Source organism: Scheffersomyces stipitis, chromosome 8 (genome assembly GCF_000209165.1).
Source record: "Scheffersomyces stipitis CBS 6054 chromosome 8, complete sequence".
Taxonomy (NCBI): domain Eukaryota; kingdom Fungi; phylum Ascomycota; class Pichiomycetes; order Serinales; family Debaryomycetaceae; genus Scheffersomyces; species Scheffersomyces stipitis.
This window is the reverse complement of record NC_009048.1, coordinates 779,376-797,444: the sequence shown is the minus strand read 5'-3', so window position 1 is coordinate 797,444 and position 18,069 is coordinate 779,376. Positions and strand designations below refer to the sequence as shown.

The following is an 18,069-nucleotide window of genomic DNA, read 5'->3' as shown; positions in this document are numbered from 1 at the left end:
GAGGACTCATAATCAATCTTGCATCAAGTGCGAAACCGGAACTGAAAAATTCAGCTGGTCTCAACAAAATATGCCTAACTGATTTTCTTGACAAAAACGACAGATCCGTTATTATTCCCTACAAGACGTAGCTTCCGTATAATCGCATAGAGCATTCCTGATCTTGTCGATAGAGTCGAACCACAGGTTTTTTTGCCACAATAGCTATATCTTCTCACATCCAAGTGACATCTAAGAAATTGAAGAAACTGCTAGAGAGAACAAGAAAAGAAATAGAAGAACAAGTACGACAACTAAACTATACGAGTTATCTATACGAAATAGAATTCCCAAGTCAGATCAGAAACACTAGGATCTCAGCAATTGTCATCTATATTTATAAGAGTTCACATTCGCTAACGACATGGAATACGAGAACAGCTACTTAGAAGAAGAAGAGTTGTTGGAACAACAACAGCACCACCAACCTTCACAGACGGTGGTAGATGAGGCAGAGCTTTTGGCAGCACAATCAGCGGCAGAAGCTGCTGCAGCACAACAAGCACAACAGCCAGGAGGAGCCTTCAGCAATGTGGGGCAGGGCTTGACAGGTAAGCACAGAGACATGATGATGCAATATTGGCAAGAGACGATTAACTCGATCGAGCACGACGACCACGACTTCAAGAACCACCAACTTCCACTTGCCCGTATCAAAAAGGTCATGAAGACGGATGAGGACGTACGCATGATCAGTGCCGAAGCTCCCATTCTCTTTGCTAAAGGCTGTGATGTTTTCATCACTGAGCTTACAATGAGAGCTTGGATCCACGCCGAAGAAAATAAGAGAAGAACATTGCAGAAATCCGATATCGCTGCTGCTCTCACCAAAAGTGACATGTTTGATTTCTTGATCGATGTAGTGCCTCGTGAAGAGGAAAAGCCCAAGAAGTCATATACTCAGTCTCGTTCCAACAGCTACATAACCCATCCACAAGGTCCTCTGACTGGAATGGGCATTCCTGATCCTCGCCAGAATGCCATTGTCGAGCAAGAACCAAAGGAGGTAGTGCAACTGCTGTTGAAACAGGAAGATGCCGACATGCTACAACAACGATTGCTTGAAGAACAGTTGGTTCAGCAACGGTTGCAACAGCTGAAACTGTCACAGCCTCAGCAAAATCTACAGGAAACTCTGGACCACTCTGGAGAAAATACTCCACAAGAACCAGAAGCCAACGGCGCCAGACAAGACCGCAACTTCCAGAACTTTGGCCAATTCAACCAAGAGTACCAGGGCAACTACTGAGGTAGGTATGACGGAGTGAGAAAACAGGATACTGGAATGGCATGCAACTACCATGTGTCCTATGTAAGTTACTGTTTGTATAATTAACATGTATAATAGACAAAATTGATTCGGGAGATGTAAATATAGAGGTAATTCTATGCTATTTAAGCCCTTGTTTTGGTGCTTTTAAACGACTATGTATGAAGTACTTCAGGTATACTCTCAATCAATCTTCTAGACAATTATTCAATCAATTTTATTTCTATATTTCTACCAGCTTTTCAGATATTTTTCCGGATAATTTTGCAATCTTCTATTTTCAATTTCCGAGTTTCCTCTTTTGTTCCGAGTCTCTATTGTCCCTACACTTTTCCCGGTTTTGTTTCAATCCAATCAGCCTACTTCGGATATTCAAGCTTCATACAGGCCTCTCAGCCCAAGGGGTGAAGTCCTAGACTGCTGCAGTACCATACAGTATTACCCCATTTTTGGAGAACACAAACCCCCGCCGATTATTGGCAGAACCAGGTCCTATTTAAGTAGTAAATGCTCATATTTTCGCCATCAGACGTTTACGTTTCTGCTGATGTTTTCCAGGACTCCCACGGTTATCTCAGCAGTGAAACACTCTCTCAGTAAACAAGCCAGAACCGGATCGTATCTAGGTCATAGTCGAATTTTCCCCTACCGTAGTTCCATTTCCAGAATATCCAGAATGCCTTTGATTACCATTTCCCAGTCGTTGGACGAAGCGTACACCAAACACAAAGTTGTGCCAGAAGTGGTCGACGCCTTTGAAACCCAGGGTCTCTTGACTATTGAGTACAACGGAGAAGATTCCGTAGCCTTGGGCAATACTTTGAAAGTGGCTCGCACTCAGAACAAGCCCATTATTCAATTCACATTGAACTCCCCCAACCAAGAAGGCATTGTTGAATCAATCTCGGACGAGGACAAGTTCATCTTGGTTATGACTGACCCTGATGCGCCCTCCAACACCGACCACAAATGGTCGGAATACCTCCATTGGCTCATCACCGATTTGAAGTTGACCAACGTCAAGAAATCAGACCTGGACTCAGAACCTGAAATCAGCCACATCTTGGACTACTCTAAGGGTGTTGAATTATTCTCATACATGGGTCCAGGACCTCCACCAAAAACTGGTCTTCATCGTTACGTCACTTTGTTGTACAAACAAGATCCAAATGTTTCCAAGTTGGAGGCTCCTCTCGATAGACCCAACTGGGGAACTGGAATTCCTAGTAGTGGAGTTCGCGATTGGATCAAGAAGGTGGCCCCAGGCCTGAAGTTGTTGGGTGTCAACTTCTTCTATGCTCAAGACGAAGACAATTGATAAAATGTACATATCCATGCCGCAGTATTACCACGCTGCAACAGCTATTGTTATCGTTTAGTTTTTACTAGTTGTTTGTTACTTTTCTTTCATATACGTGAACTATTTATTCATCGGAGCTTCCTCACTGTACTGTAGTCCGTGGGTGAGATCACCAACCCCTTACCCTTCTTTGCTCCTCTGTAGATCGTCTCTATGATATCTATCAATTCCTGCTTGTCGGAAATCATGAAGTTCAATTTGTTATTATTACCTGTGCCAAAATCGCACATCATGTGCTTGTTTCTATAGAAGAACATTATCGTAAACGGCTCCCCAGGATTATCTAGTTCGTACATTGTGTTGAAGTCCGGCACCCGATCGATGTTGCAGAGGTAAATCACGGCGAAGTTCTTGATCTTCTCGGAAATCTGGAATAGCACCTCGTCTATTATCATACAATCCTTCTCTTCTTCTCGGCCAAATCTCACTATTACCAACCGATCATCTTCCGACAAAATCGCTTGGTCGACATGCCATCCTGTTCTTAAATGAGGTAAGAATACCGAACCCATTCTATAAATGCTCCAGAGTTACAGTAGGAATTATTGTTTGCCAATTAGTGAAAGAAATCTGAAATTAATTTTGCATCTCATTGGATTTTTCACTATCGCATTCAATAATATTTTTGTAGGCATTTTTTATCCATAGTTAACGATCTGAGATCTTCTCCATAGTTAATTTTTTTCGTGAGACATCTAGAAATTTATTCTCTAGAGAAGCTAACCAACTTACAACTTCCTGTCCACCCAACGATACCTCACCTCATCCTTGTATATTATCCATTCTGACGACTTCCTTGTATTATAGAAACATCCAGCATCGTCTAGCAGTTCTTTTCTTTTAAGTTCTAACAATCTCTAAACCACAAGCTACTACAAAACGCACAAGACTTATGGTTTAACAAGTTGTCAATCTTCCATTTGCATACATTACTTCATAAAATCTAAGAGCATGCTATCTCGAATACGACCTAGGGCCAGAATTAGGAATTCCGGACTTTGGAAACGAAACCGGTTAAATTGCATACAGATTTCAGCAAGGTACATTTCTCAATCTTCAACCAAAGTACCCTTTGACAGCTCGAAGGTATTAGATTATGACCAAATTCAAGTCAAATTGAAAAACATTATCCAAAATAGTTCTTCCATAATAGATGGATTTACAAAATATTCACAAAGAAAGTTTCCAGACTTAGAATTTGATCATGTACAATTCTCGTATCCTTCGTCATCCAACTATACTGATATCATATTCAACAACGAGACCAATGCTCCTTGCGTTGGATCCATGGTTGAATTCTCGAATTTCAAAGGCGATATTTCGTTTGGTGTAGTAGTTCTGCCGTCTCAGTCCAAGTTCAACGAGAGTTTCAACAAGATATCCATTTTAACTATAGACAATGAAATCGTCACAGTATCTCCTCAACAATGCAATTTGCATTTTCACAAAGTATTAAATCTGGAATGGCTAGATTCCTTGGCAATAATAGAAAGTTCAGATTGTACAGACCCCTCTAGATTGCAAGTTGTGACTATCTTAAACCATTTCTTAAACCTGACTTTGGAAGTAACTAAAAGCATTGAGAGCCAAATGGATATCGTTCATTCACAATTTGCTTTGCCACATACTCTAGCAAGTATTTCAGCAGTTGAGATCATAGAATCGATGAAACTACCAGCTTCATTACTAGCGCAAATCAACCAATCATACTTCCATGAAGTTGTGTTGCTTGCAGCTATTCATTTTGTAATAGCCAAGTCTCTCAAGTGGATATTGCCTCCAAACAATTCGATGTACCGTAATTCCAATCTTATTTACGGGTCATACTCCAACTGCTTAGTTCCATCAACCACTTACTTAGTAAATTCAATTAGCAACACATATTCTTTGACTAAATTTATAGATTATTCTAAGGACCCTGCAGTCTTGGAAAACATGAACGGTTTTCTTAATAACCTATATGACGATCAAACTTCTCATAAGGCAAGATCTTATGAAGACCTCAACCACTATATTAACATATGGGAGGGCAGCCACCATAAACATGTAATCGATGTTCTCAAGTTCTTCGTGGTATATCCACATCCTACTTTAAAGAAAATCTTGAAGCAATTCGATTTGTTCAGTAAATTACTGCCAGCTCCAGAACTGGTTTACAAGGTATTGGAAGAGATTGGCATATACAATAATTCAAGAAACCAGCTTTCAGACATTCACTTATCGACCAGTATGTTTGGAAGAAACAAACTTTCAGCCTTGGCAACATCGACTATAACTGAATTGGAACCATTAGTTAATTCAGATTTCCTTCATGGCACTAAGATGAGTGACAAATTTCCTCATCTCAGAGAGTCAAACTTGTTCTATCAAGATCAAGTAATTTACGCTCTTCCATCTTTGAAGGCTAGTAATAAAAAATCGGCAGATTCATTCCTTGCAATCTCACTTGAAAAGTTGAATTCGAGAAAATACGTCATTAATGTTCATATTCCAGATATAATCACGAAGATTGCTCCTAATAGTAACCTTTTTAACTCCTTGGCAACGAATTCTACTAGCATGTGCTCCATGTCTCGAATGGTTGATGGAACATCAGCCAACGAATTATTCAGCCCCAAGATTATCGAGGAATTCAAGTTCAAGAACCAAAATTTAAACGACAAGTCAGCAGATATGTTTCAAGTTGGTGATATTGCCATTAAGAAACTGTCTAATTCTAAACTTACGTCAGATTCAACGTGCATAACAATTTCATACACATACAACACATATGAAGGAAATCCATTCGCAAATATTCCTGAGAAGATAAGCGTTTCTTTTGATAGTTTGTCTTCAGTTACCATCAAAAATCTTGGATGGCAAGATTTGGAAGACAGCTTAAATGGAAAATCGGAAGTTTCGCCATTCAGATTGTTTAGAAGCAGATCTAAGAAGGATACCTACAACGGCAATGATAGACTACTTGTCACTAACGAAGACTCCCATAACTTGAATTTTGTTTACAGTGTAATGAGAACACATTTTAAGATTCGGAATTTAGCAGGTTCTTCTCAGATCAACCCTGCTGTCGAAAATGACGTCGAAGATGCTAGCTCGTTAACAAAGGAGTTAAATATCATCAACTCTAACAGGCCCGAGGAGAAGGTGTCCACAATTCTAAAATTGAAGTCGGAAGAGCATTATGAGAAATCGCGATTCTTTATGGCCGAGTTAGAGTTATTTGCTGCGAATCTCACTTCTAACTACTGTGAGTACAATGATATCCCAGTTCTAACAGTTCGTCAAGAACTAATGGATGAAGACGGCGATAATGCGGATACTTCTAAGAGACAGAGCCATCCAGATAATGCAATTGTTTCACACGATAACAAGCTTTTACCTTCTTACGAGGCAAACTCTTATTTCCAGACATTATTAGCAAGGGACGAGAATGGGTTTGTTTCATCGTCTGCTGCAATAATAGGCAGGAATTTCTTGAACAAGAGTATTGTTGAAGTATTCTCTGGTGACTCTCTGCGTAATGTAGCTAAGGGCTTATCAAAAGGATACGTGGATATTATAAATGTCACTAATAACTTCGGCAGTATGTTGAACCAGATGCAATTACTCAGCCACATACAGTTGGGTCAGACAAATGCAGCTATGAGGGCCAACGGAAATCACTTTCATTCGATGGAAAAATTTAGTTATCTCAAGAGATACGGATACTATCTAAATGGACCTCTTAGTCCTCAGACTCTTGAAGCACAATTAAATAAACTTGTGAATGCAGAGACTACAAAACGATATTTGACCACTCGACACAAGATGTTCTGGACATTGAAGTTTCTTGAACAAAAACTACTTGAAAGCTCCTCTATTGAGCTTGGCTCGAATAACACTGAATACGAGTGCATAGTCACAGATGTGGGAATTGGTATAGATGATATTGGATGTCATCTAAGTAAAGCATTCTGCCAGGAACTTGGTATCGAATTGAACGTGCTTACACCAGACCCTGTATCATATACAGTTGGGTCTGTTGTCTATTGTAACAAGGTTATATACTTGGACGTTCCCGGTGGAGTTTGTGTTTTGCTACTGGAGCAGGATTTCTGACTTTTAGCACATTAGAATGTAAATAGTAATTTATAGACGGTTGAGTTTTTCAACCACAGCATAACCAGATAAAACTGTAAATTCGTCTTAATTTTGCGACATCTAAAAGACCATTGTCGTTATTACTTGAGAGCAGCAAGTTTGTTTCCTTGGGTATCAATAGATAAATGTGCAAACATCATTTAGTTGCAAAATACTTTAGTTGCAAAATCCTTTAGTTGCAAAAATATTCCTGTACTCAGAACAGACAATTTTTCATTGACTCATATAAAATTCACTACTGTCTGAATATTGAAAAATGCGAGACAGACAAATAAATTATTGAAATTCTTCGCCAGGTATAAGATATTCTAACGAAGTCTTTGTAAATATCAACATGGTGGTAAGTCTATTTGAGGAAGTGGGAGAATGACCAGCTGTACCATTGCGTATAACAGAAGAAAAAGTACTAACTTTTCCAGGCGCAAATCCAGCCTTCGTTCGAGGCTTTAAAGGCCATCGTAGACTCTCATCAGGAGTTGGAGACACAGCACAATATGTATCCCATCTACCAGTATGTAAACAACAACGACTTGTCTGTTCACCAGGCTTACTTGAAGTTGGCCAAGTTGAACGACAAGGGTCGCTCACCTTCTTTCCTCTTTGAGTCGGCTGTTAAGGGTGACACTGTAGACAGATATAGTTTCATCGGAGTCAACCCCAAGAAGGTCATCAAGACAGGAGACGATGAATCCAAGTATGCTGAATCATTTTGCAATGTTGACCCTATCACAGTGTTGGAGAAGGAAATGAAAAACTACAACCAGGCACAATTGCCCGGTTTACCTAAATTCAGTGGTGGTGCTACTGGGTACATCTCGTATGATTGTATCAAGTACTTTGAACCTAAGACCAGAAGACCATTGAAAGACGTATTGGGTTTTCCTGAAGCAGTTCTCATGCTTTGTGACTTAGTCGTGGCCTTTGACCACGTTTTCCAAAGATTCCAGATCATCAACAATGTCAGAGTAGGCGAAGGTGAAGATCTTGCTACCAACTTCGCCAAAGCCGAAAAGGAAATACAAGACGTAGAAAGGTTGTTGTCATCAGAGTTTTCAAGCGACCTCAATCCACAACAGCCTCCCATCAAGCTTGGCCAGACATTCACGTCGAATATCGGGAAGGAAGGCTACGAAGCCCATGTGTCTAATTTGAAGAAGCACATCTTGTTGGGAGACATTATCCAGGCCGTGCCCTCGCAGAGAGTCGCCAGACCTACATCCTTGCATCCGTTCAACATATACCGTCAGTTGAGATCAGTTAATCCATCTCCATACTTGTTCTACGTTGATTTGGTGGATTTCCAGATCATTGGAGCTTCTCCAGAATTGTTAGTACAAGCTGATGCTAAGGGAAGAGTCGTTACACACCCCATTGCCGGGACTATTGCCAGAGGTAAAACCAACGAAGAAGATGAAGCTAATGCTGAAATCTTGAGATCGAGTTTGAAGGATAGAGCCGAACACATCATGTTGGTGGACTTGGCCCGTAACGACATTAATAGAGTTTGCCAGCCTACCACCAACAAAGTGGACCGTTTGCTCACCATCGAGAGATTCTCACATGTGATGCATTTGGTATCTGAAGTCAGCGGAACTTTGAGAGAAGACAAGACCCGTTTTGATGCGTTCAGATCCATCTTCCCAGCTGGTACTGTTAGTGGCGCTCCTAAGGTGAGAGCTATGGAGCTCATTGCCGAGTTGGAAAAGGAAAAAAGAGGTGTATACGCTGGTGCTGTAGGCCACTGGGGCTACGACGGTAAGACCATGGACACCTGTATTGCCTTGAGAACCATGGTGTACAAAGACGGCGTGGCGTACTTGCAAGCCGGTGGAGGTATTGTATTCGACAGTGACGAATATGATGAGTATATCGAAACAATGAACAAGATGAAGGCCAACAACAACACCATCGTGGTGGCTGAAGAGTACTGGGCTGAAAAGGTCGGTATCCAAAAATAGACATCGATGTGTACCAATATTCATACATAGTAAATACATTTAAAAGTTTATTAAGCTTTGGGTGCAAAAAGCGAGCGAGAAAACGTATTACAGAATTAGCATTAAAGGTAAAAAGACATACCCTTTGTACAATGGAAATAGTCTGACGCAAGAAGCAACTCCCGTGGTCAATACATACATGGACATTGATACGGAGTATGACATGGCAATGGGGGAGCAGTATAGCTTTCGGGCAATTGTAAGTTGAGCTTAAGTGGTAGCGCTGACATAACAGAGACTTCTACAACGAAGTATTTTGAGGAAGATCTGAGACAGGGCCCTTATCTATTAGATGACAACAATCAGGGGAGGAAAGGCAGTTTCCACGTAGCTGTTCCTTTGTATTTTCCTTTATATGCTGGCTTTAATCCTCCCCACCCATTACAGTCTTGTGAGTCTCATGTCGCACTAAGAAATAGTCCTGTTTCGACATCAGAAGGACTAGTGACACAGAAGCACCCCGATCTGGAAGTCGTTTGTCTCTTCATACACGTCCATTGTGGCTCTGTCTCATTGACAGCTCTGTCACCACTTACCGTTCAAGAAGACATTGAGTTGAGGTCATATGCATGTCGCAACGGCCAACATGCATAGTCAGTATCTGGCTGAGAAAATCGGGTCCTCTGAAACCCACAAAAAGTACCGGTGCCACCGGCCGAAATGAAATTGTACTTATTGTCATGAAACAGGCAAAGCTATCAGCCGACCACCGTGAACCGATACCGATACCAGGGCGATGTGAGCTAAAAGAAGTCAAAACTAATTATAGTGGTTGTAGCACGTGACTTTCTTCAATTTTGACGACTGCTCCTTTTGAGAACGAAGCTGAAGGATAGACTGTCACGACAACGGTTATTGGGAGAAAATAATAGCTATTTGAGTCAATATAGTTTGTCAATTGCCTCAGCAAGGTAATATTAGCAGCTCCTCTGTGGTGTTTCCTGGAAACTGTGTGTGTACAATGTGGAAGCCAACGGTGAAGTGTTAGATCACGTGACTTTACTAACTCTCACAGTCGTCGTCGAACGATGATCATCTGGTCGTTTTCACAGTTCTCCAGAACTCTGTTGACGACATTTTTATCTACGAACAACGGCCACTTCTTTCAGCCGATCTTTACTGACGACGTGTTGTGACTAGGAGTGTATTCCCCGTGGCAAATATCGTGATTTCTGAAGTGCTATTCTGGCTACTGGCTGTAGATATATTCTGTTGTCATAGAGCCTTGCACTACACATACAGAGTCTAACAATACTGGATCAGAGAATTAAATTTCATCCTACAAAGCAAGAAGAAGGTTCCAAGATCTATCAGTACGATACAATATCAATACAATAATTTGTCAAAACTATCACCTCTCACTGAACACACCATCACTGTCCATTTCCTCACATTTCACATTACACATATATCTTAATTCTTTCTTTACTACCACCATTAAATAATTCTGTAACTTTACTTATATAATTTCTACTACGATAATGTCAACAGATGCTGTGAAACTGGAACCAGTACCTGTGGAAAATCACAGCAATGAAGCTGTTGGCGATTCAGGTGACTCGACCAAGAACTTTCTGAGAACACCCACTTCCTGGGACGCTGAAGATGATATACTATTGATGCACTTGAAAGACCAGCAAAAGTTGGGCTGGAAAGAGATTGCTTCGCATTTTCAAAACAGAACACCCAATGCTTGTCAATTTCGTTGGAGACGGTTAAAGTCAGGAAACTTGAAGAATCCTCCTAAATCCGCCGCTGCTCTCGGAACTCAAATCAAGCCAACCCCTCCTTCAAGTCTCAAGAAACAGATCAAACGACTGGACTTTAAACTGGATGCTTCGCCAACGGGCTTCCCTGGAGCCTATTCTCCTATAGCAAATGCTACCTTCACAGGCTACGACAACAACATCTCCAATGCTTTAGCCGGCTTAAACGCATTGTCCAACACGCCTTCCAACACATCCAGCCCATTGCCATACAACATAGCTCCACAAACAAACCCCCTGACTCCGGGAGGTATCGTAAATTCTCCTAATGTCAACGGACTGAACGGCGCTTCCAACACACTCAACCACACAACATACGAAACTAATTCTCCCTCTGCCGACGTAGGACTTGATCCTGGCTCCGGTCCAGGAACAGCTGGTGGAGGATACTATGCTGATATATCCATAGACCCGACGATGAACTTGCCCCATAACCAAGCTCACCCCAGCCCTTCCACCTCCATCACCCCTAGAAATTCCACTTCCCAAAGCTCTGTAAATAATGCCTCTTCAGGACCAGCCCATAACTTGCACAATAACTCTATCATCCAAATCAACCGAGATGACAGAACTTCAGTGTCGTCCCTTAGAGCATCTGTATCGTCTTTACCATCCAAGTCGATGAATATTCCTCACCACCAACTGAACAACAGTGCTTTAGCCCATTTGCCCATTTTGTTTGGAGCAGGGGGAAGCATAAGTGGACCCTCCAGAAGTTCCAGTATCAGTGGGGCCACAGGTATACAGCAAACAACGGTTTCCAGTTTGCGAAATGGCAGTGTAGTAGGGTCCACACTGGGATTTTTTTCTCGTTCGGGATCTGTTGTGATGTCCCATAACTCAGACAAAAAGGACGAAGAACCTTTGAAGGTCGAGAAAAAGTCAGAAATTAAGAAAAAGACATTGGTGACCAAACGAAAAATGAAACTGACACCGAAGTCACGCACACCTGTATTACAAATTCCGTGGTCTATGGAAGAAGACGAGCTTCTCATCAACAGACGAAGAAAGGAGTTGTCGTTTGCTGAATTGTCTATTTTGTTACCACAGAGAACAGAAGGAGAGATTTGGGAACGTATAGACCATTTGGAGAACTTACGAAACGGCCATAGACCTACGGCTAACAGAGATTCCAGGAGAAGACAATCGTCTCTTGGAATTGACGATTTCTACGATGACGACGACGATGTCATTGGAGGCATCGATGTGAGTCAAGACGAGGACGAGGACGAAGATGAAGATGATGTCCTTGTTGATGTTGACGACTCAATTTCTGGCTCAGCGAGAAAGAAAAAGAGAAGAGCAAGTTCTGCTGTCAACCCATTGACTCCTAGTGAATCAATAAGGAAGAGAGTGAAGTAGTACTGTATAATTCTATAGACAAAGTCTTATCGAAGTCTTGTAACTAGCAAAATAGATTCTTATACAAGATGTGCTTACGTAGAGAATTAGAAGAGGTATCAATACAGTTACTTGAAAAAATTATCGTATGACTTCCTTTTATGGTTTGGTCTCTATATCTATCCGATTGCAAATATATCCTAGTACAATTTCAACTCCAGGGTGATTTGGTCCAACACTAATTTTGGAGCTGGACCTAATCCAAGTACAGTGGCACTTCCAGCAGCGATTTGAGTTCTTCCGGCATCATGAACTACATAAGCATTGACACCTAAAGAAATGGCTTGTGCAAACAAAGTATCCATTTCGTCTTCATTTGGAACCTGTAATGTGATCTTGGCCTGTCCATTTCCATATTCCCATCTTCTCACCATGTCTGGGTTATAAGCATCTGACTGGGGGTTGGTGATCTTTTTGTAGAGAGCCAATGTGGCATGCAGACATTGTGCAGCAGCCTTACCTTTGCCCATTTTCAAGTCCTGACGAACTACCAAAGTCATACGGACTTCTCCAGGTATTTCGTTTAGGGAGGTGGAATTGATATCGATACCTTCGTCGTCCGAATCTTCTTCAAAAGACTCCTCAGTAGACTCTTCGGAAGAAGATGTGACCTTTCTAATGCTGGATCTGGTTCTAGGTCTGCTGCTCTTGGAATTCAACCATTGATGAACATAGTAGCCTGTGAGGAACGAAACAACTCCAACGGAAATCACTTGTGTGAAATTAGATGCTCCCATTGTGAATCGACTAGAATAGACCGAGAAGAATGAATATGAAGTAAGTCGCTAACAACAAGAGAGAAAGAAAGGCTGACATCGCATTGCAAAATTCACAAACATAGTTAAGATTTTCGCACTAAGATTCAGATTCTCACAATTGACGAAATTCTCGTACTTCAGAATCTCTAAGTTAAGGATCTCATACTAAAGATTCAAAGAAGTATGGCCCACTAAGCAGTCTATCAGGCTAATAGCTTCTTCTTTATCTTCTTCTTACTCTTTTCAACCTTACGTGTATACTTTCGCCAATTGCTCACTCTGGCATCTCTGTCGTCCTCCCATTTTTCCTCGAGCTTCTTCCGCATCTTTCTCGACTCTTGTGCCCGTTGTAGCTCTGCTTGTTTGCTGGCTTCTTGTCTCTGCTTGTATAACTTGTCGATGTTTTCGTTATTTACTTCTTCCTTTAATATAGAAGCCACTTCCAATCTTACCTCAGTCAATTCTTGTTGTTGCAGCTTCTTCTGTACATCGATATATATATCCATGAGCCTTCTCTTCTCTGCGACTAGGTTATTATCAGATTCCCCATCTAGAGAAGTCCCAAGAACCAACTCTGCCTTTTTCAACTTATCAAATGCTTCTGGTGCTTTTGAATTGTTCGTCCTGTCAGGATGGATAAGCAATGACTTCTTTCTATATATTTTCTTCACTACATTCGGTATAGCCTCAGGTTCGTGCTTGCTGGGATCAACATCAAGTATAGCGAAATAATCCCATTCAGAACAAGAAAGAACCCGTTCAATCTCTTGATCTTTGACTAACGAAGACTCTTCTACAGAAAGAAGCCTATCTATATCAGACATCTTCAGTATTAATCTTTTAAAGAAAAAGTTATTGAAGATAGCATAATTGCAAATTTCAACTTTCCTCTACTTTTTTGTACAGATTGATATCGCGATTATTTGAAAAACTCCGATCTAAAAATTCATTATTTTCGTCAGCAAGCAGAGAAGCCATTGGATGTTTCGTAGGGCAATTTGCAGAAGTGTCTACAGAGATAACATTTTCCTCAAACCTACGGACTTTTTCAGGATGTCAACTACTTCAAATGCATGGAAACCTCGGTATTTCGACATTGGCGTCAACTTTTCCGATTCCCTGTTCCAAGGTAGATATCATGATTCAACCATTGCCAATGACCCTACTGTCATCAGTGCTGTGATAGACAGAGCGCACTTTTTTAATGTAGAAAAGATACTTATAACGTCTTCTACTATCAAGGAAAGCGAAGATCATTTTGGTTTATGTGAAGAGAATCACCGTAACTTCAGCTCCACTGCTGGTGTCCATCCATGCACTGTAGCCGAAGAATTCTATGTTAAAGATGAAAATGGAAAGTACACTGAAACGTTAAGAGATGATGTTGACGAAAAATTGCAAAAATTAAAAGACATTGTAGAAACTGGCCATGAATTGGGCTATATCAAGGCTTTTGGGGAAATTGGATTGGACTACGATAGATTGCATTATTCAACAGTTGACCAACAAAAGACGATGTTCAGAAAACAGCTAGAGGTTATTGCTGATTTGAAGGGCCTCAAAATTCCCTTATTTTTGCATATGAGAGCTGCTTGTGACGACTTCGTTGAGATTCTCCAGCCATTTATTGAGGATGGATCAATCGAGAAGGGTAATGGTGTAGTTCATTCCTTCACTGGAACAGAAGAAGAGTTGTCCAAACTTTTGAAATTGGGATTTTACATCAGTTTGAATGGTTGTTCCTTGAAAACAGAAGAAAACCTACAGGTTGCTTCTTTAATACCCAAGGAAAAACTATTGATAGAGACTGATGCACCATGGTGTGAAGTCAGGAAAACTCACGCTGGCTACAAATACATTACTCCTTATCCAAACAAGTTTTACCCGGAAGTCAGAAAGGAAGCTACCGAAGAAAAAGGCGAAGAGACAGAAATCAATGAAAATAATAACGGAACTTACCGTAAAAAGAAAGCCCAGCCTCAACCCAAGAAGGATCCAATCAAGATGCATGAGCTTTTGCCATACCCTATTGTTAACAAAAAGAACTCCGACAAACACTTCACCTTTGTGAAAGAGTTGATTTCACAGGAGCACAATCTCCTGAATATTGATTTTAGAGTTGGCAAATTTGCTCCTCCATTGATGAAATCTAGAAACGAGCCAGTTTTCGTTGGTACCATAGCAGAGATCTTGTGTGGACTTCATGGGATAACAGATGACAAAGAGATAGAAGACTTTGTTGACCTAGTCTACGAGAACTCTTGCAAATTGTTTAAGGTTTAGATTCATGTAGATGCCCTTGAATTCCAAGGGGAAGTTATTGTACATTACTAAAATACATAGAATACATTAAAATTAATACAGGTTCGTCTGGTTGTCAGATCCATTCCTCTTATCTGTGCAGCTTTACTGTAGACTTCTGACAGATCTAAGCGTTCTTGATGAAACCAAGCCAACCGACGTTTCCATCACAAGGGGGCGTTTTTTGAAGGAACCCCTAGGTCTCCCTCTCTTGCGTTTAGGTACTTCCACAACGTTAATGACTTCGGCCTGTTTAGATGAACCATTCATTATTACTGGAGTATTTCTTCCGCTTGTATCCGAAACAACATCAAGAATGTCCACTTCTGTAGGTTCTTCCTCTTCTTCTTCAGCAATTTCAGAGTCACTAGTGTCGCTAGATTCGCTGACTCGTGGAATCTTGGTTCTATGAGCCAACTCAGTGTCTATATCATCCTCCTCTTCTTCTTCGTCAACATCTTCCACTTCTGATGCTTCCACATAGTCTTCCGACTCACTGGAGCTACTGGCAGGTTCGTCATCTTCGAATATTTCAGGGAACTCGTCCAGTAGATTGTTGAGGTCTACAAAAGAAACTTGCTTGATCTCAGTAGACAGCTTTATTGGTTTCTTCTTGGTGCTGTACTGTATTCCTGGATAACATATCAAATAGTTATCTAAATCTTCGTCGGGATCTTCTTGATCATCTGCGTTGTCATTGTCGTCCGATTTCAGAAGACTAACTTCTCTTCTCATTTCTATCTCCTTATATGCTTCTTCTTCATATGAATATGGGTTATTGATGTCATCTTTCAAGAAACCAACTATCAGAGAGACACTATTGTGACCAGCAGCAAGAGGAGCTACAAACGCTGGTGCTGAATTAATCCCCCCAGAGGGCCCGAAAAGCATTGGCTTCCAAAGAAGCTTGGAGTAATTGAGTTTAGTATAGTTTTTCTTCTCCCATCTGGCGATTTCATAGTTTATTTTCTTCAAGTTAAGAACAATTGCATATGTGTTGGTGGACGGGTTTTTGATCAATGCATCTAACTGTTCTAAACCAACTACCACATCTGAAGAAGTCATACCAGTTAGTTTACAAAGTATATCTACTGATATTGTTGTGTGGGAAATGATGGAGGAAGGAGTTGTGGATTCTTCTTCTGACCCAAATGCTGTGTAGAGTTCTCTAAGTTTATAGGCGATGGTTACTCTCCAGTAGTTTCTATAACTGAGTAAACCTAAATCACTCAATGGCTTTTCTGGTGTACCATACTTGAATTCTTGTCTGCTCAACAAATACGAGAAATCGATCAATAGGTTACCATAACCTTTTCTCTGATAAATAGGCAACGTGAGAATACAGGAGACGTTGTAGTCGGAATTATTTAACTTCTCTTTGGAAAAGTATCCGACAAAATGGTATTTTGAGAGGTTGAATTCGTCAATTTCTGTCAATATGTAAAATATGAATGGCTCCACATCGTAATACAAAGTTTTTGAATTGAGAAATAGCTTTGCAAGAAGACATAAGTTTTGGCAATAGTTAATATTCTTGCGGCCATCTACTTCCCAGATCAGGATCCGTGTAGCCAAATCACGATATATTTCTACTCCTGGAGGATGGTTATTTGAAAAGTTACAGTTCTTGAGCTGGTGTCTCTTGTAGGACATGGGTGAGTTCATATACTTTAAGCAATGCTCACAGATGAATAATACTTTGGATTGAGAGTATTCTTCTGGGTATGGAGCTGTGTACCAGGTGTTGATTTCGTAGTTGCGGAAAACAATTTTCTCGATTTGAGACTTGAGCAAATTGGGCATTGAGGCAGGCGTAGGAGTTGATTCTACACTTCTATCGTTAATGGTTGGAGTTTCATCCTTTTGCTGGGTCAACTGGTTTGTATCTTTTAAACGAAGAGCATTGCCTTCTTCAGCCAACTTTTCAAAAAGTTCTCGATCCTCTTTGGTAGGATCAGTATCGTTGATGGTGCAGTCAGGATATGGAAATATACCTCTGTACGGCAATTCTCGTGTATCCAAATCGTTCAGTTTGCGAGACGTCGCTTGCTTTGAAGATGACTTGAGATTGAGAATAAGGGTCTTCTTCTTCATGCTAGCCGAGTTTGCCACTTCATCTTTCTTGACGAGATTTATATGGACATAAAAGTGTCTTGGATCCGAAGTTCGACTGATAGTGACTCTAGAAGAAGTTGGATTGGTTTGTGGGATTCGCGTCCGTCGTATCAACAGTTTTAACGAATAGTCACTATGATTCCGAATTCGATGGGCTCGTTTGTTTGGATCGGGCGGCGGGATCTCCGAGTAGATGTTGTCGTTGATCTTCAACTGATCCAATATATGCAGCAGTCCCATTGGTGAGTGAAAAATGTGACTATATGATTAATATATGTGATTTCTAATTAGTGTATATGATGACAGGGAAATATGTGGGGAAGGAAGAAAGCGTAGATACAAGAAATGGAGAAATTCAAGCAAATTGCGACATGAGAAATTCAGTAGCCTCTACTAGTGAAAAGAGTAGTTCTTTTTGCAGTTAATCTTGGTGTATTTCTGGAGTTGTTTATCACCGCTTTATTTACTATGGCACAGAAGCGGCGTTTTCTCGTAACTGACTCACGTGATGGGATCTGGTCAGACGTGTGCAGGAGATAAGTGTTAGTCCCAGATCTGTAATAGCCAGACGACATTGAAAAAACACCCACCGGTCCATCATAAACTGTCAATTCTCAGTAGACTAGTTCTATGGGATAAACAGAATTGGATTGTTGCTTCTTTTTTCTACTATATTGTTGGTCTTTCTTCGGTGCTGACCGGAACATTAATTGTCAATGAATTTTCTGCAACTCAAGATTTCTTCTCGCAATTTGATCTACAATTTCTCTAAAAACTTCAAAGCTCTTATCATTCTAAATCATGATCAACAACCAATTTGGAGAATTTAGAAAGTCTCTTGATTCAGTAGCATTTCGTTTATGTCACTGAGCTTGTACACTGTCGCCAGGGTCTATGGTTGTTATTCATCTGTGCTGTAGAT

At 40.7% G+C, this 18,069-nt stretch overlaps 10 protein-coding genes across 10 annotated transcripts; 6 read left to right on the top strand and 4 right to left on the bottom strand. All coding sequences in view use genetic code 12, as the record gives it.

The window, feature by feature from the left end:
• Nucleotides 1-562: 562 nt before the first annotated feature.
• Nucleotides 563-910, top strand: HAP5 (CCAAT- binding transcription factor component; the record flags this gene model as incomplete). Its single annotated transcript, XM_001386707.1, has 1 exon — nt 563-910. A coding segment is annotated over one exon (348 nt), but the record flags the coding sequence as incomplete, so codon positions are not given.
• Nucleotides 911-1,985: 1,075 nt separating this feature from the next.
• Nucleotides 1,986-2,627, top strand: PICST_50642 (carboxypeptidase Y inhibitor; the record flags this gene model as incomplete). Its single annotated transcript, XM_001386706.1, has 1 exon — nt 1,986-2,627. The coding sequence occupies one exon, from the start codon at nt 1,986-1,988 to the stop codon at nt 2,625-2,627; it is 642 nt and encodes a 213-aa protein (XP_001386743.2).
• Nucleotides 2,628-2,737: 110 nt separating this feature from the next.
• PICST_37279 (predicted protein) lies at nt 2,738-3,181 on the bottom strand (the record flags this gene model as incomplete). Its single annotated transcript, XM_001386528.1, has 1 exon — nt 2,738-3,181. One exon carries the CDS (start codon nt 3,179-3,181, stop codon nt 2,738-2,740), a length of 444 nt encoding a protein of 147 aa, XP_001386565.1.
• Nucleotides 3,182-3,887: 706 nt separating this feature from the next.
• Nucleotides 3,888-6,767, top strand: PICST_63928 (predicted protein; the record flags this gene model as incomplete). The annotated part of the gene is made up of 2 exons (XM_001386705.1): nt 3,888-5,813; nt 5,847-6,767. Coding segments are annotated over 2 exons (2,847 nt in total), but the record flags the coding sequence as incomplete, so codon positions are not given.
• A 352-nt stretch (nt 6,768-7,119) lies between these two features.
• Nucleotides 7,120-8,832, top strand: TRP2 (anthranilate synthase component). The gene is made up of 2 exons (XM_001386704.1): nt 7,120-7,149; nt 7,229-8,832. Exons 1-2 carry the CDS (start codon nt 7,144-7,146, stop codon nt 8,765-8,767), a joined length of 1,545 nt encoding a protein of 514 aa, XP_001386741.1. The 5' UTR covers nt 7,120-7,143; the 3' UTR covers nt 8,768-8,832.
• A 1,078-nt stretch (nt 8,833-9,910) lies between these two features.
• Nucleotides 9,911-11,999, top strand: PICST_74096 (predicted protein). The gene has a single exon (XM_001386703.1). It carries the CDS (start codon nt 10,288-10,290, stop codon nt 11,932-11,934), a length of 1,647 nt encoding a protein of 548 aa, XP_001386740.2. The 5' UTR covers nt 9,911-10,287; the 3' UTR covers nt 11,935-11,999.
• Nucleotides 12,000-12,113: 114 nt separating this feature from the next.
• PICST_64167 (predicted protein) lies at nt 12,114-12,710 on the bottom strand (the record flags this gene model as incomplete). The annotated part of the gene is made up of 1 exon (XM_001386527.1): nt 12,114-12,710. The coding sequence occupies one exon, from the start codon at nt 12,708-12,710 to the stop codon at nt 12,114-12,116; it is 597 nt and encodes a 198-aa protein (XP_001386564.2).
• Nucleotides 12,711-12,934: 224 nt separating this feature from the next.
• PICST_63964 (predicted protein) lies at nt 12,935-13,555 on the bottom strand (the record flags this gene model as incomplete). Its single annotated transcript, XM_001386526.1, has 1 exon — nt 12,935-13,555. The coding sequence occupies one exon, from the start codon at nt 13,553-13,555 to the stop codon at nt 12,935-12,937; it is 621 nt and encodes a 206-aa protein (XP_001386563.2).
• A 157-nt stretch (nt 13,556-13,712) lies between these two features.
• Nucleotides 13,713-15,014, top strand: PICST_64467 (predicted protein; the record flags this gene model as incomplete). The annotated part of the gene is given in 3 exon segments (XM_001386702.1): nt 13,713-14,621; nt 14,662-14,691; nt 14,709-15,014. The coding sequence occupies 3 exon segments, from the start codon at nt 13,713-13,715 to the stop codon at nt 15,012-15,014; spliced, it is 1,245 nt and encodes a 414-aa protein (XP_001386739.2).
• Nucleotides 15,015-15,467: 453 nt separating this feature from the next.
• Nucleotides 15,468-17,126, bottom strand: PICST_50903 (predicted protein; the record flags this gene model as incomplete). Its single annotated transcript, XM_001386525.1, has 1 exon — nt 15,468-17,126. A coding segment is annotated over one exon (1,659 nt), but the record flags the coding sequence as incomplete, so codon positions are not given.
• Nucleotides 17,127-18,069: the final 943 nt, after the last annotated feature.